Here is a 16,671-nt window from a genome sequence, read left to right as displayed (position 1 = left end):
TTCTTTCCTCTCTTACCTTCCTCCACCATGGCATGGCTTCATTATGTCAATGCATGCTCTCATCCGCTGTTTGTAAGTACATGTCTGCATCATATGATGTCTTTTGATGTTTGTTGAATTGTGAGCAATTCATTATTTCTCAGCTGATGAGAAAAGTACCTTAATGAAAATTGTCATCATTTACTTGCAATCATACTTCTGTGGAACAGAAATAAAAAAAGGAATACTGTTCTCTAAACAGTGTAATTACAGTGAAAATGGACAGAAAAGCAGCATGACCGTATCGTAAAAGTGGTCCATATGACTCATGCGCTGAAGTCTAAGTTTTCTGAAGTTATACAGTAGTTGGAGAACAGTGGTGATGCTCAATGTTGGACATTTTAATGAATCAATTTATTGAATTTTCAAAATAATACTGATGGAATCATTTGAATTGGACTGATCCGCTTCTCAAGTTTTCACTGACAGTAATCTAGCAGTGGTTAACAGTTCACTGGAACATAACAAAAAATATAACACATGATTTATTGGACTACTTTTCTGATACTTTTAAGTACTTTTGCATCCTTTTTGAAAGCCTAAAATCGTCAGTTTTTGTTCATTACAGTAGCATGGAAAAGAACCAATGTATCATTCCAAAGAAGTAAGTAATAGCGGTTTGGAATAACATGATGGGGGAAATTGATGACAAATATTCTTCTTTTTGGCTGAACTATAAATCACTTTAAATGTACATTTGCCCCTTACAAAAAAGTGCCATGGTCTTACCTGGACTTATAAACCATGGTAGTACACAATGGTTTATGGTACACTCTACAATGGCTGTCATTGGGCCAGTACTTTTTAAAAGGTTTAAATTTGTACTAAGTGCTAAAATGTAAATTTTATGTCCAAAGGTTTACATTTTGAAAAGGTACAGGCCTAGTGACAGCTTTTATACCTTTTTTTTTTGAGATTGTACATAAATCTGACCGTATTATTTTATAAATGCAGTATATCAACCCAATTAACCATTGTAGTGCCACAGTAAGAGAGACCTCGTCAATTTAACTTTTTACATTTTACACTGACTACTGCAATTTGTCCATCTTGTGGTATCAAACCTATGAATATGCCAGCAGTTATGTTGCCATTGATGCACATGCATAGAGAAAAATCATATTGAATTTCAGACAAGTCATATTAAAATTGCAGCTAATACACATTCTGTTGATGAATAGAAGTTGCAGTGCACACTCTGATTCCTGAATAACTTAAAGGAATATCATTCAATACTAAATAAGTCATAGTTTTATATGATACTGATTCTTTTAGCTATGTTGAATGATATTTTTTTTAAAGTTTAAAAGCAGAGGTCAAACTGAGTCCTACATTATTTGAAATGTTTTATTCAGATACATTGACTATCTGCTAACTCAAGAACAACTACATAGAAATAATATTCATTACAGGTTTTAAAGATTGGATTTTTCTTCAATGCACTCAAAGTTTTTTTTTTCTTTCTTCATAACAAAGGTTGTGGATCTCAGTGTTGAGATAAAATGTGAGAAAATGAGCAAAACTTTTAATTTACAATCGGTCATTTAAAAAAATATATATATTCTACTTTAAACCTCAAAATCTTTTTATTTTTTTGATAAACCAATACACTTTTATTCAGGCAGAGAGTCTTTACTTACGCTCAATAAATACCGCTCAAACTTCTTTGTAATTGATAATGTATGTGTTATAATTGCCATGGGTCTTTCCTACTTTTTTGTAAGGGGTTGTTCCTCACCTGCATATGTTATTGCTGATGGTCGTTACTGATTTGTCCTTGCATTGTCCTTTAATATTTCTTCTCTGCCAAGAATAGAAATCTTGTCCTGGCCACCATTTCTCCACTGTCTGGCCTAAAAAAAAAAGTGTGGGATTGGTAACCATGTCCTCTCTGGAGAGTCATTAATTGCATTGAATTTGATTGTGAGAACCTCACATTAGTATAATTACACTTGTGCAGGATTTACTCTAAGCTGTGGCTGCAGAATAATTGGATGGCTGTCCCTAAAGAAAGCCTACCGTACTCTCCGAAATCCAGGGGAAATTAGACTTGAGTCTAAAAGGCCCATCAAAGAGAAAGATTTAATAGACATCAGTGCTAATACCCTGACATAACATTTATTTTGTTGGGACTGAATATTGGCGCTCTCTGACAGTGAGCGTTCACACCAAACATGAAGTGAAAAAGATGATTCAAACTTCTGTTCCAACCAAGAGTGAAAAAAAGTATTTTTCAATATGAGACTTCCCATTTGTTTGTGTATATGTGTAAACTAGGGATTGCATGACTACTGTTATTTTACTAATTGACGAGTTGGCCAGAAAAAGCAGTAGACTAGTCTGTTGTGTTGTACATTAAATAACATGCCACATGCCATTCATCCATCAGCCAAATAACAGCACCAAACCAAATAGACTGCTTCCATTTTAATCAGTGAAGTTGTCTACACTTCGTACAGCACTTTTTTCAGCATAGACATGCAATAACAAGAATATATATCCCATGCAGCTTATGATACTGTAAATATCTCCACTGCCAGACTCATTCTCCTCGCGTTGTGATAAATGGTGTAAAAAGACACCTCACACTTGCTTATAGTATTTATACAGTTTATACAGCATTCAGAGAAGTGTGTGTGGGATTATAAAGGAACATGATGCATCATTTACACATTATCAGGGTCAGGATCGCAACATTTCCATGAGGAGGGATTCAAACTCTGGCACTGACATAGTAGTTTTATGTATACATTCTATTATTGATTAAGTAATGTATGTTTTTAAATACATAAATAAATAGAGTATATCTTTACACCATTCACAATGCTTCATGGGAGTGTGTGGTTGTTAATGAGCTCTTTCGCCTTGGATCTCATTTCTATGGTAACCATAGTTCTCTGAAGGGTAGATCCAAGGAGGATTGTGAGTAATGTAGTTCTTCACTGAGAATGTGGCTATCGAACATGATTTTTCAGTTATTAATTAATACATTTTAAAGATGCTGGAATCACACAGACGTGTTACCTGTATAGATGGATTTCATCAATTGGAGAGTATGGTAGGTGTTGCTTGAAAGGATTATATGTTAAAAATCAATTTTCCCAATGGAGAAAATGAACGGGATTTCTTCTCTGGAACCCAACTGTGGCGTTCTATTGAGTAAACGCAGCTGATTATGTGATTTGAGATCGGTGAGTAGTTGACTCAGAATCACAGAAAAGCCATTCGCAGAGCTAACTGAGTAGTTGACTAGAGAGTCTAGCCCTTTAATATAAATATACAAACATATGGTATTTCAACATTAAACTTGTCTGAACGTGTTGCTACCATATTTTAATTTCATGAGAGTATTTGACAAAAACTTTACCTGATGACACGGTAAAAGCAATTGCAACCCAATGAGAACTAGCGACTGTGTCCTCCTTAGCTATAATACAGAGCTAAATGTCACAAAACCACATTTTACTGTGGTACAACCATTAAGATATATGTACTGCTGTTCAAAAGTTTGGGGTAAATTTTTTTATGAGTATGAATTTTAATATTCTTGAAAGAACTGTCTTTTGTATACCAAAGCTGCATTGGTTTACTGCTGCAGAAATACAGTAAAATTGTAATATTGAGATATATGTTTACCATTAAAAGTAGCAATTTTCTTTTTTAATTAAAAAATTGATTTATTCCTGTGATGTCAGAGTTGGATTTTTGATCATAAGTTAAAAGGAACATGTTTTTTTCATATATATACTTTTTTAATGTGTTTTTAGTTTTGTTAAAAAGGTCAAGTTAAGTTGATCAAGTTAAGCCATTCTTGCAGAATCAAAGTATTATTATTATTTAAATACATTCGTACAGACCTCAAGCTTTTGAACAGTATTTAACAACAATAAAATATGTATAATATATTCTTATAATATAATAATGTCTGCTTTTTGTATTATTACAAATTATTCCCTGGACTATTATTTAAATATTGCATCACATCAGAATACGAGCACAATAGTTTTCCTCAGACTGCCATACTTAATACATACTTTCTCATTTCCATTTTTTACTAAGACAACACACATCGTTGTCTGTACGGCAAGTGAAGCATCTGTTCTACTCCTCTGCTTTAGTGATCTGGTTAAGCAGAACAGTTAGAGGAAAACACAGCACATTTCATTTGATTCATCGTCAAGTGCTCGTTCTTGTTTCTGTCGTCAATCTGGCAACCTGCATGTGCGTCAATTCTGAGGATGAAAAAAACCCTCTCCAATATTTTGAATTTGGACTGCAATACCTAGTTCAACCACTCGGTGTCTATCCTAAACTGCACCTCCATTGATTATCTTGTTTATAAGCAACTGCAATTACGGCTGACCTCGGCGGTTGACTGGTCAAGGATCTGGCGTACAGTAGGGTAATAACGGTGAGAGCACAGGGAGACTGGATGTGCTGCATTGAAATGAGAAGAACAGATGCTCCTACGTTACAAATGTGACCACTAAAGACCCTCGCTTAGACATTAATCTGCCGAGCTGGAGCGCTTTCGTCCCAGTTAGATGGGAGCCAGCAGAACCATGCCAGAATACTCTAGATTGACTTTATTATTTTTAGGCAACATCTCATTTAGACTAAATATGTGCCTAATAGCACCAATGGGAATGATGTACTATAGTGAGTTCATATTCCATGCTGTGTTTTTCTATAAAGTGTTTTATTATATAATCTCTCTTTTAGCGGAGACGGCTTCAGTTTTAGAAATGACTTCATCCGATTTAGAGCAAACCACCTTTGAAAACAATGATTTGTTGGAAGGTTTGTGATACACAAGCTACTAAATACTACTAACCACTACAAACTCATCAACAAATAGGAGATGCTATAATATACTAACATAGATTTTAACTTGACTAGAAAATAGCGGTTTAGCGCTGTAAAGCTAGAAAATGCTTGACAGCTGACAATGAATGAAAGATGATATTAAGCAAGTTGCAGATGCGTAGGTGAGCGTCCTACACAAGAGTTCATGCCATGTTACAGACAGTCTGAGGAATGAAAACCAGGCGGTTTACAGCACTGACACGTGTGAATCTTTTCACCGCTTTAGGACCCGGAGCAGTTCAGGATGGCAACAGCGGCACGTCAACCGTCTTCACTCCCACCTGTCTACTTCTCGTCGTACTTCTACAACTCTTGCTCAAGTTTTGATGCCGAACATGTTTCCAGTGGCTAAAGATCAGTTTGTGTGACATCGCTCTCATCTTGGAGTCACAAAGCGTGCATGGGTTACCGAAAATGCCCAAAAATGTGCATGGGGTACCCAAGTACTTCCTTTTAATAATGTAATCATGCATTCCTTTTGTTTATAATAGTTTAATAATGTAACTTCTCTTACATTGCTAATTGTCACACTGTTTTGCCCCACTGAATATAGTTTGTATCCACTAAAAGCAAATGACAGAGAGGCATGTTTAATTTGAAATATTTAATATAATTTATTTTTGTGACTCTCATTTTAATTTAACTCTGTAACCCTTAAGATTTCATACAGAATACAGTGCGACTGGGGAGTAAATCATTCAAGTCAACGGCATGCGATAAGGAAGGGCGTATGTCTCCATTTTGTTCTTTTTTTTTTTTATTGTCGCTATATTTTTACTGTATCATAACTGTACAGCCGAGCAAAATAAGCAGCAAAAAAGACGCAAACATATTTTTTGAGTACTTCTAATCTTTATTTTACCATTTAACACACACAAAACAATGCAGTACAAATCATTTAGTTTTTATTTTTATGTTTTGATGACCAGAATGACACTTGGACTATGCAGAACCATATAAAAGCTGTATATTAAATGGGTTTATTTACATCACACAGTAATAAATCAAATGTTGGAAACATTTTAGTATATATGGAATGGCAATGTATGAATTGAAATTGGAAAATGAAGCATGCATTTGGAGCTTTGTTGCAGGCCTAATGCAAACTTATTGAATCTAATTTGAAAGCCCAAAGAGCAATCTGCTAATACACGCAGAGTTTTATTTTTGTTGCCACAATAGATTTAATTATTATTATTCTGTCCAGAGTTATACAAACCAAACCGGGCGCTTAAATGTTCATTATTTAAACACGTTGTTCCTGCTAACATCTCTGTATGTATATGCATATATATAACTTGTACAAAGGGAAAATATGCACACTTGTTTTTACTAAAATTGTGAAACTGTTTAATACAATGCAGCGATTCCTATTTTTTGTTATTCCCTTTTTCTGAAGCTGTGTAATTTATTTCTCAACTGGTATTATGGTAGATACCAGCTCATTGCAGTTTCTCATTGTGAAATCTGATGTCTAAATATTGTGCTTTATATAAAAAGCAGACGAGACTCGTTGGCCTTCATCATCTCATCAGATCTCATCTCATCAGATGTCCAGACATCCTTTGTATTCTAGAAAAAAAAAAAGAGAATTGATTTAAAGTTGGTGTTGACCTCAAATCTATATTGCGATTTTCTTCTCTATTTTTTCTGCTATATTTGATAGGATGTATGCGTAATGTTTCCCTTTTTTATTTAAAAGGAATAGTTCTGCCAAAGATTAAAACTCTCATCATTTATTCACCCTCATGCTTTTCCAAAGACATTCATTTTTCAGAACAACTTGCGATTTACGGAAGAAGAAAATCATCCAGGTTTTGAAATGACTTGAGGGTGAGTAAATGATGGCAGTTTTCATTTTTGTTCGAACAGTTCTTTAAATATCATGAATCACGTATCAGATGGAAATTAGTCTAAGCACAAGATGTATGTTAATGAAAGGGAATGTGATGATGTGCAGTTTAGTGGGTGACGCTGTGTTTTCTTTCTCCAAACTTGTATTGTTCAGCATTATGGCATTATTTTATTTTATCTGTTTTTCTTTAAGATATAGGGACCACAACCAGATTTAGAACAGTTTAAGCATTTCATACATCTGTGAGACTAATTTTATGGCAATGTTTTAATTTAGAAAATCACAAAATGTACAACCCGTCGTGATAATGTCTGTGAGTTCCTGCGTGGAAAAGATTTCGGATCAAGGCTGATCAAAGAGAGCGAGAGATCAATAAATGCACCGTATTAACAGAAACTCAAGGCTCATCTGTTCACGGCTCTAATTCAATTCTCATGTTCAACTTGATGTAAGGATTGACTTAATTCCCACCACCCAACCTTTAAAACGACAGACCTCTGGTGATCTATGGTGGTTCCCTGGAGAGGATCTAATTGAGTATTTTAACTCCATGTATTGTAAAGAATTTGTTGCGTCATATGTTTTTCCTTTAATGGAGATGGTGTGTTCATATTTAAGACTTACAATAATAAAATGTTGTATCAAACAGAATCAGTCTGCATTCTTATTGTAATCTTTGAAGGAAGGAGATAAAGATAGATTTGATTCTAAATTGTGTGCAAATATAAAATATACATGCACCTGAGTGGCCATATGTTCTCCTTGAGTTTTGAATTCAAGGTCGCTGACCTTAATCAAGGTATAACAACTTTCCACTTGAATCTTTTTCCAAGTGCAGGTTTATAATTGGACATCTTTGTAAAGACAAGCTCATTGAAACCAGAGCAAATCCACACCAACACAGGCTGATTCAAAATCAATAATTCACATCCCCGATTCTGAGAGCACTTAGGCAGCACCTCGATGCTCTGGTTAAGGAAGGAGGTGTCAGTATGGTAAGTGTTTCAGAAGGATTTGACAGACACGTGAGCTCGAAGTGCTGAGCTTGAGAAGGAAGCTGTGAGATTAATTCTGAAAATGACGTGAGAGCCGTCTGTGACTGAAGTTCGGTGAGGACACTTAATTAAAGCCACGCATTTCAATGTCTTTTTTTTTCTCTCTCTCCAGTGACTGTTCATTGTAGATGATGGCTGTAGTATCACTCTCTGCTGCTAGTTAGAGAGGCACCAGGTGACAAACATGGCAGTATGGGGGACAATTAGGATGGTGCTGAGAGACAGCTGAAAACGCAGGTAAACAGCTGGATCAGCTTTACATATCTGAAAGAGAATGACGGCCACAAACATATCAAATTGGATGGATGAATGCTGTATTTTGGACACTGGGGCTAGTTATCAAAAGGGCTTCTACTCAAAGTGAGTGGAGCATTTGAATCAAATTTCCAACTGCACAAATTAATGTTTTCTCTAATCATGCTTTTTGAATACTAGCTACAAAAATCAGCTGAAAAGTGTTGAATTTTCAGGTTCAGATTGACAATTTCCCTCATATAATGACATAGCATCCTGGAGCATGTCATCACAGATATTATTTATTAATCTTTTAACATTTATTTTTTTATTTTTGGACCCTTTTCAAAGCCAAGCTTTAATGAACATGCCTATAAAGAAATGACTATAATCCTACCCTGAGACTATAAATATAAATTTACTTGGATTCCAAGAAAAATTGTGGGAAGATGTCGCAAGTCGAAATTTGGCTGTTAACAAACAAGCGGCAGATGTTGAAATTGAATATTCATAGAGTTTTAAAACGGGGGTAGTGGAGGTGAGAAAAATGTTATGTAACGTGGCGATTTCTTGCCAATCCTTTGTCTAAAGCCTATTAATGTTGGACATTAAAACAAATGATGGAAGCCAGGGAATGATCACCTTTTATGCCTGGAAGTGAAGGTAGACAATCACCTCCCTTGAAGCAAACAAAAGCCTGCTCTGTTCCTCCCTTCTGTACTCCTGGTGGACTTCTTTATCTTAGTGCCCAGGAGCGGCGCTCTGGAACATGCCATGAGAGCTGCTTATTTGGAGAGACAAATATGTGAATAAATAAGCATTTATACAGACCGCATTAACTTGACATGACATTTGTTGGCTGCATTATCTTTAGGACCACAGCCAAACCGTGAGCGTATCGTCAATAGAGCAGGACCGGTGTGAGCAGAGATGTGCTAACAAGGTAAACTGTCTTTTAAAATATGTCAACACTGGTCAACTTGTTAATAGTGCTCTATGCAATAGTTAAGCACAGGGTTAGGGTACAATGGCTTTCGACACTTTGAGTAGACTACAATAATAATGTTTCTGCTGCTATTAAAAGAATAGTTTGGCCAAAAATGCAAATTAGTTAAAAATGTACTCACCCTCAGGCCATCCAAAATGTAAATGAGTTTGTTTCTTCATCAGGATTCAAGATTTGGGGAAACTTTGTCTTACAACACTCACCAGTGGATCCTCTGCAGAGAATGGGTGCCGTCAGAAGAGTTAAAACTGCTGATAACAGTGGTTTAAAGTTAAAAAAATCTTAACGCTGAATCTCTTAATTACAAACACCGTTTTTTAATGGACAGAAGTCGTGTGAATTACTAGGATGTTTTTATCAGCTGTTTGGACTCTCATTCTGATGGCACCCATTCAATTCAGAGGATCCACTAAAGAGATGAACTATTCCTTTAAATCAGCTTTTCTTAGCAGATGTATATCACTGTGCATAGAAAGCAGAGGCCAGCTAAGATTACTTTATTACTTTATTGATCATTATTTCCATGCAGTTGCTGCTAAAGCAATTAAAATCCAATATTACAATTCTCTATTATTTTAAATTTAAATTAAATTAAATTAAAATGTATGCATTTAGCAGATGCTTTTATCCAAAGCGACTTACAGTGCATTCAGGCTATCAAGTTTTTTTCCTATCATGTGTTCCCGGTGAATCGAACCCCCAACCTTGTGCTTCATAGCGCAATGCTCTACCAATTGAGCTACAGGAACACTTTTTAACACATTTTTTAACACATTTTATTTAAAAATAAAACATTAACGTTTTAATAAGGCCCAATTAGTTAACAGTAGTTAATGCAATAACTGATTAACTGACGTACTAGAATTACCTAACAATGAGCAATGCAATTTGTTACAGTATTTAATCTTTTTAACGTTTATTCATAAAAATACAGTTCATTTTAATTCATTAAATAATAGGGATCTTTATTTATTTCAATAATGTATTTTTAATTAAAATTAGCTCAAAATAATAATTTTCATTGTTAGTTCTTATTAACTAATGCAGTTAATGTTAGCAAATGAAACCTTATCGTAAAGCGTTACCATTAACAAAGGAAAAATATAAGCATTTGCAATTAAATATCCAATATCAATAACCAATATGGTGCTGATAGGTTGTGCATCCCTTTATAAAATCTTCTATGTCAGTACGTTAGATAACTAACAACCGCAAACTAGAAGAAAATATTCTTAACTTTATTACACAGAACACATACAACAGTCTTGTACTCATTTTCCAATAGTAAAAAAAAGAAAAATACAACTACGGCTGTACATGCACATTGAAAGAGCTGTGTGTTGCAAATGTTAAGGTATCATACACTTTACAATCGTAACTAGATAGTGACAGTCAGAAAAATAAATACAAACATACAATACAGTTTTGCCAGGGAGGGTAAAATACTTTTTGCCAAGAGATTTTGGGTGAAACACTGTTGCTATGATTAGATGTAGCATGTATATTTGCAGCAGTTTTAAAATCAGGTCAGCAAAACTCCAGAGTGCTGTTATTGAACGTCTGCTATTTTGTTCCCTCAGACAACAATAAATATAAATATATAGATTAAAAAAATTAAGCAAAACACTTACATTCTGAATTATACCTGTTTGTTACTTAAATGGATTTGCAATGCCATTATATGTACACTACTGCCGATGGCTGTGAAGTTTGTAGTGCCACAGTCTGTGGTTTGTACCATACATCCCAGCAGTTAAAATGACATCACTGTCAATCGCATCTTCACCGTCACAATATTAGTGTTTTAAAAAGTTAGCTGACATACCAAAATGATACTCTAATAATCTACAGTACAACCTACCTATGTACTTTAACCTGTTACGAAATTCACCAGAAATCATTGGGCAATTTCACTTGAAACACAACTGAGATACTGATGATTAATTGAACTGATCAAAAGATGATCTGATGTCTTTCGAAACCCTAAAATAACTCAATTTAATGAGTAAAACCGAGTCGGTTGTTTGCAAAAAGCATCCCAAGCAGTTTCCAGGGTCGATACTGAATCTATTCGATTGCACTACAACATTATATATTTTTTTAAATGCACGCAAGGCACAACGCTAACAAGGAAAAGGTGTGTTCATCTCTGCAATTCCTCATATTTAACAATCAAATAAAACCAGGATAAATATTTGCATATATTTATTTTTTCGTTCACATACAGCAGTTTTGACCTACTGCATGTTGAAGAACGGTGTCGCGCTTAACGTAAAGAGCTCATGAATGGCATGATCATGATGAGGTCTGATTAATATTTCAGCTCTGCATTCACATGATCTGATATCCTTTTGAAAGAGCTCCGCCATGCTAACATCAGTCACAAAAACCATTCAGTCGGTCACAGAGCAGCATCCTTCAAATTAGAGTGCGGGAATTTCACATCTGAAAGGTCATTTACTATCTCTGGGCATATATTTATTTCTCTGTGATGTGGCAGACCTTGGACTTGAATCATTCCCACCTCAGAGTGTTTGTCTTGCGCTGTTGACAGTGCTCACTGAAGCTGAATGCAGACAGCTCACAGACAAGGTCTCATTTCAGCTCTGTAATGTTAGCCGTGTGTGTTGAGTGCTTGGGACTGTCTGTATTTCCTTAGAGGTTAGGCATCTTTTAAAGGAATTTTCACCTAAAAGTCATAATGTACTCAACCTTTGTATCAGCTACTCACCAGTGGATCCTCTGCAGTGAATGGGTGCCGTCACAATGAGAGTCCAAACAGCTCAGGGCACATTCTAGCGGCACCCATTCACTGCAGATGGTTTCATTGGTGAGCAAGTGATGTAATGCTACCTTTCTCCAAATGTGTTTCGATACAGAAACAAACTCATGTTGAATGGCCTGAGGGTGAGTACATTTTCAGCATTTTATTTTTTTAATTTTGGATGAACTGCCGGCTACTGATAAGAGGACATTTCTGGTGGGTCTCCTAAGTCCCTTATGATCGTGTTGGTCGGCTTTCATAGAGTAACGAGTACGAAAGTACGGCTGCTAAATCAGCAGACTTATGAAAGGAAAGATATGGAATATGAAATAGATGAAATCTGAGATTACCATTTTCTTCCACCTGCTCAGACATGCACAATGTGACATTTATATGACATTATATTAGTGTGGAAATTAGCACTAAAGATCACGGATAAATTGATGGTTATCACCCACAGATACGCAAGGAAATATGTCTGTTACTGGGACTTCTTTGTCCTCAGAAGTTATTAAATATCATCATTTTATTATATCGTTGGTGATAACCGTTTTGGCTTCTGTCAAATTTAATTCACCAAGACTCAAGAATATAAAATCATACACACTTAAAAGAAACTCAGCACCAAAAACCTGAGAAAGAAGTTGAAACGCTCCAGTAGAGTCATCCAAAGCAAACTCGGTTGGTTTTAAACAACACAAATGTCTCTGGAAAGGGATTTACAACAGAATTTACACTGATGTGATATAAAATGTGACCTGTGGAGATCAAGACTAATCACTCTTTTGGACGATCTGGAGGAAATCTCTTTTTAAAGTGTTCTGATCGGTTCCGGTCTCATTTGGTACGTTTATGGTTCTACAGCTCACAACAGCTGTCATCCTTAAGGGTCTTTATATGAGGAACAGATCTGATGTAGCTTACATTAGGGCGTACTGTCTGCGTCTACATTAAAAACATCTCTATGAGCAGCGTAAAACATATTAGACTAGGTAAGGAGTCTTACTGCTTGGAACTATGTCAGCTCAGTACAAGAACACGTGCAGGTTATCGTGTGATTCCTTTGTCATTTGAACACGGTCAATGGCAGATGAGCGTTGAGGATGCACTAGGTTTTTAGGAACTGTGTGCTATATTATATTGAACGCATAGATTGTATGTGTGTGTGAACAGTATTTGCATACATCTGTACATGTACAGTAAATCAAATATCACATACAGCATCCCCAAAAATTTATTTGGACATTTATGCCACACGTTATGCGTAAATGTTTTTGTATGATGACAAATCATTCGACCAAACAAACAGTAGCATTATCACTGGAGTTATTCAGCTTTGCCATCACAGAAATAAAAGACATTTTTTAAATACATTAATACATTGTTTCTTTTTGTAAGTTTTAAAATGTTATTTATTTCTGTGATGGAAAGGCTTTATTTTCAACAGCCATTACTTAAGTGCTGATAATTCTGCAATTTATTTTGTCCTCTATTAGGTAATATCATTGTAGTGGTGTTAGAACTGTTAAAAAGTCAATGTTCATATTGCAGTTTATTCTATGAACTACACTGGAGAAGTGATTTCATACATCCACTAAAAAACACGTTTAAAGGGAATTAAAAGAAACTGGGGGGAAAAAATGTAAGAGGATGAAAATGGAAAAGTTCAGAGAAAAGTGATAATTTGCTTGTTGATGCCATTCAGGCATTTGTAAGTGTGACTCAAGTGTCCAAATAGCTTCTGGGCCCACTGAAGCTTTTACATTTCTTTTCTTTCTTTTTTTTTTTTTTTTGCTGTTTGTCATTTTTTTATCAATTATTTTTTTTTAAAGAAAGAAAAATCATGTTATTTTACAGGAAAACAGGACACCTCAATTCACACTGTTCAATACTGAGCGAAAAACCATTCAGTTATTCACGATTACATGAATGTTTGCTTCTCTTTTCACATACAAAAGGTTGAAGAGACATATAGTGGTTCTATATTATTTCTACCCAGCTAACAAACTGACTCCATTCACAGTCCAGTTCACTGTTTCAAAACACGGTTAAATCCCAAAGCATCTTATTACAGACTCATAAACCCACACTGACACTTCCCTTCAGAAGCAAAACGAAAGACAAATTAATTCAAATGATGATGACCATAATAATAACTGATAAAGTACTCTTCTTCTCTGTGTGTGTGGGACTGTGAGTCTGTTTGTGTATGGAGAAACGGACACGCTGCTTTAGCATCAAAACTTGCTGATGAACGACAGAGTTAAAACCAGAGTCAGAAGCAAGAATGAGCTGGTTGGCGATAAGGCTGCGTTGTTCACGTCGTGTATCGCTCCAGGGCCTGCAGGGAGAGAAACCCTACACGTTAACAACCTCCCAAACATCCACCGTGTGTATCAACATGCATTACGCTGTTCAAAGAAATAGCGGTGAATGCAGCGCTCAAACACCGTCAGAGTTAGCGAATGCCTCGGGGCGACAAGACGAGAGCTGATGTAATTGCATTAGGCAAACATTTGACACATTGAGACACTCATGGATTATATGCATAAATTAACATGCATTTACTTATTAGAAGGAGCCTCGTACCGTACAAAATAATGCTGGCATTTGTTATTCCCAGCGTGTTCATGGCCACGCAGGTGTAGTTCCCGTAGTCCTCTTCCGAGACGTTAAAGAACGTTAGCATGGACTGTTTCCCCTTGTTTTCGATCTTGACCCTGTTGAGTCCGTTGAAGAGTCTGGAAGATTTGAGGTCAAGTTAGCAGTGTGGTGTTAAAAAGCAAATCTACAGAAGAGGACGGCTGACGGCACAAATTAACTCGCCGCTCCTCGCACAAAACTATGTGTGACGCAACTGTCTAATAAATAGACTTATATTCATATTTTTAATTAACTGACTCCGTCCAAACCATTTCTTTATGCTTGCTGAGCCTGGGGAGATCGAATCGGAGTTTGAATCTTATTTCTCATCTTCTCTCTGCCTTAACAATTTCCTTTTTTAATTTCACTAAGTAGCACACTGTAAAAAAGCAACTAAATGTTTTTCAGTTTATGGAGTGTTTCGAGACGTACTGTAAATACTAAGAAATCTGAAATAAATAAGACTTGTTAGACCATCAGAATTCCCAAATCTTATCCCACAGCTATTTTAAATTGAACTATATTAACAAAATGTTAAGTACTTTGACGTTCCCAGCATGCACTGCAGCTGCCTTGATCAGTTATGATATTGGGTTTGCATTTAGATACACAGATATTTGTGTTACTTAAGACAATAGTTAAGGAAACCAAAAGTCTGCATACAGTTTTGACATTACTTTTTTTACAGCAAAAATAAAACAAAAAAACTGCTATCCCCACCTGCGCTCCCCTTTATACCACTGAAAATCAGCCAGAGGAACAGCAGACGCCTCGCACCACAAAACTCCTTTCTGGCCAACAGCCGTTCCTGTGCTCCGAGCTCGCGAGATGACAGGTGGATCTGTGAAATGAATCGCAGGTAAATGAGAAATTCATAAAAGCACATGAGGAATGGAAATTGGTTCGACTCTGATGAGGGACTCACAGTTTACGGTGACCTGAACAGTCCTCACGTCTGGAGGCGAGATGTCGTTTGACGTGATGCAGTCGTACGAGCCGGACATGTCTTTGGTGATTCCAGTCATTTCCACGTATTCACCCTCAGTTATGATTCTATTACCTGTGTCAACACACACAAGATTAAACTAATTATTCAAATATATAAAGTCATATTACAAAACCAAAGCATTATACAGTTACGCTGAGTAAAATGCCTGAGGGGCTACAGTGATATGATTGAGATATCGGGATACAGACAACACATTTGGCATGCTTAGTAATATTTTATGCAGTATGACGCAATATATATTATTGTTTACAGTTATAATAATATATTATTTACATTTTTCTTTAAAATAATAAGACATTGTATAAAATATTATTAAATATATATTACCACATAATTTGTAATTATTTAGATTTTTGTAATATTAAAACAAAATATTTTATTGCATTTATATTATTTGTATTCACATATACAATCTATTGTATTTTTTATTATATATTTATATTGTTTACTCTCTTTACCAATATTTAAATAAATGTTTGTTTTATATATATATATATATATATATATATATATATATATATATATATATATATATATATATATATATATATATATATATATAATAGGAAACAACACTTTTTGTAAGTGAATCCAGGAGGTTTTTATAGTTCTCATAAGTGAAAAACTTGGAAAAACAGTCTCAAAACAGATTTGATCATTTCAATGAGCAACATTAATGTGCATCATCTTTTCAGTTATTTAAAGCCAACACAACCCTCTCTCATGACATGCAATCAAAGGCTTTGCAGTGCATTGCATCAAGCAGGTGTTAATGAACGTATTGTGGTGCTGTTTGCTGCTCTTTAGTGTTTTTGGAGACAGTACTCCTAATTAGATGAGTTGTACCCTATTAAAGTGTCACAACCATTCCGTGTCACTTTCGTTTAACCGTAACAGACTCAGAATCAAACCCATGCCAGCTTTTTTGCTCAGGACAGAGGCTAAAGTGGCATAACACCACAAGCATTCTTGCTTAATTGAATCCACACTGACACCAACTACACACAAACAGTTTTAGGCGCTGTTCTGGAATCCACATCTTATTCTGCTGTAATCTCTCTAAAATAAGCTAAATGGGTTCACAAATATCTCAGTCTGAAGACGGAACTAGCTTGGTCAAATGTCAGTAAGACAAATATGTTACACTAGGCAAACCCGGACTGACTCTCCGTTGTTATTCACGCTTAAGTCCAGCATTTC

General features: G+C 35.6%; 2 protein-coding genes across 11 annotated transcripts in view; one reads left to right on the top strand and one right to left on the bottom strand.

Moving 5' to 3' along the window:
- LOC113109879 (opioid-binding protein/cell adhesion molecule homolog) overlaps window positions 1-16,671 on the top strand; it is a 57,863-nt gene that overhangs the window by 37,315 nt on the left and 3,877 nt on the right. For 2 of the 9 annotated variants that reach the window (XM_026273692.1, XM_026273690.1), the window contains 2 exons: window positions 4,762-4,839; window positions 5,132-6,595. In XM_026273692.1, the coding sequence (XP_026129477.1) occupies window positions 4,762-4,839; window positions 5,132-5,232 (179 nt within the window). In that variant the 3' untranslated portion in view covers window positions 5,233-6,595. Of the gene's footprint in view, window positions 1-4,761; window positions 4,840-5,131; window positions 6,596-7,927; window positions 8,167-8,923; window positions 8,993-16,671 lie in introns of those variants that run through there. The other 7 variants (XM_026273696.1, XM_026273694.1, XM_026273695.1 and 4 more) reach the window with 5 other exon arrangements.
- The window catches only part of LOC113109878 (opioid-binding protein/cell adhesion molecule-like), a 167,635-nt gene continuing 164,568 nt past the window's right edge, over window positions 13,605-16,671 (bottom strand). For both annotated transcript variants that reach the window (XM_026273689.1, XM_026273688.1), the window contains 4 exons: window positions 15,388-15,522; window positions 15,183-15,303; window positions 14,409-14,560; window positions 13,605-14,160 (listed from right to left, as the gene is read on the bottom strand). In XM_026273689.1, the coding sequence (XP_026129474.1) occupies window positions 14,057-14,160; window positions 14,409-14,560; window positions 15,183-15,303; window positions 15,388-15,522 (512 nt within the window). In that variant the 3' untranslated portion in view covers window positions 13,605-14,056. The remainder of the gene's footprint in view (window positions 14,161-14,408; window positions 14,561-15,182; window positions 15,304-15,387; window positions 15,523-16,671) is intronic.

The sequence above is a fragment of the Carassius auratus genome, chromosome 10 (genome assembly GCF_003368295.1).
Source record: "Carassius auratus strain Wakin chromosome 10, ASM336829v1, whole genome shotgun sequence".
NCBI classification, from domain to species: Eukaryota; Metazoa; Chordata; class Actinopteri; order Cypriniformes; family Cyprinidae; genus Carassius; species Carassius auratus.
The sequence above is the reverse complement of the archived record's forward strand: the minus strand, read 5'-3'. Positions and strand labels throughout refer to the sequence as shown.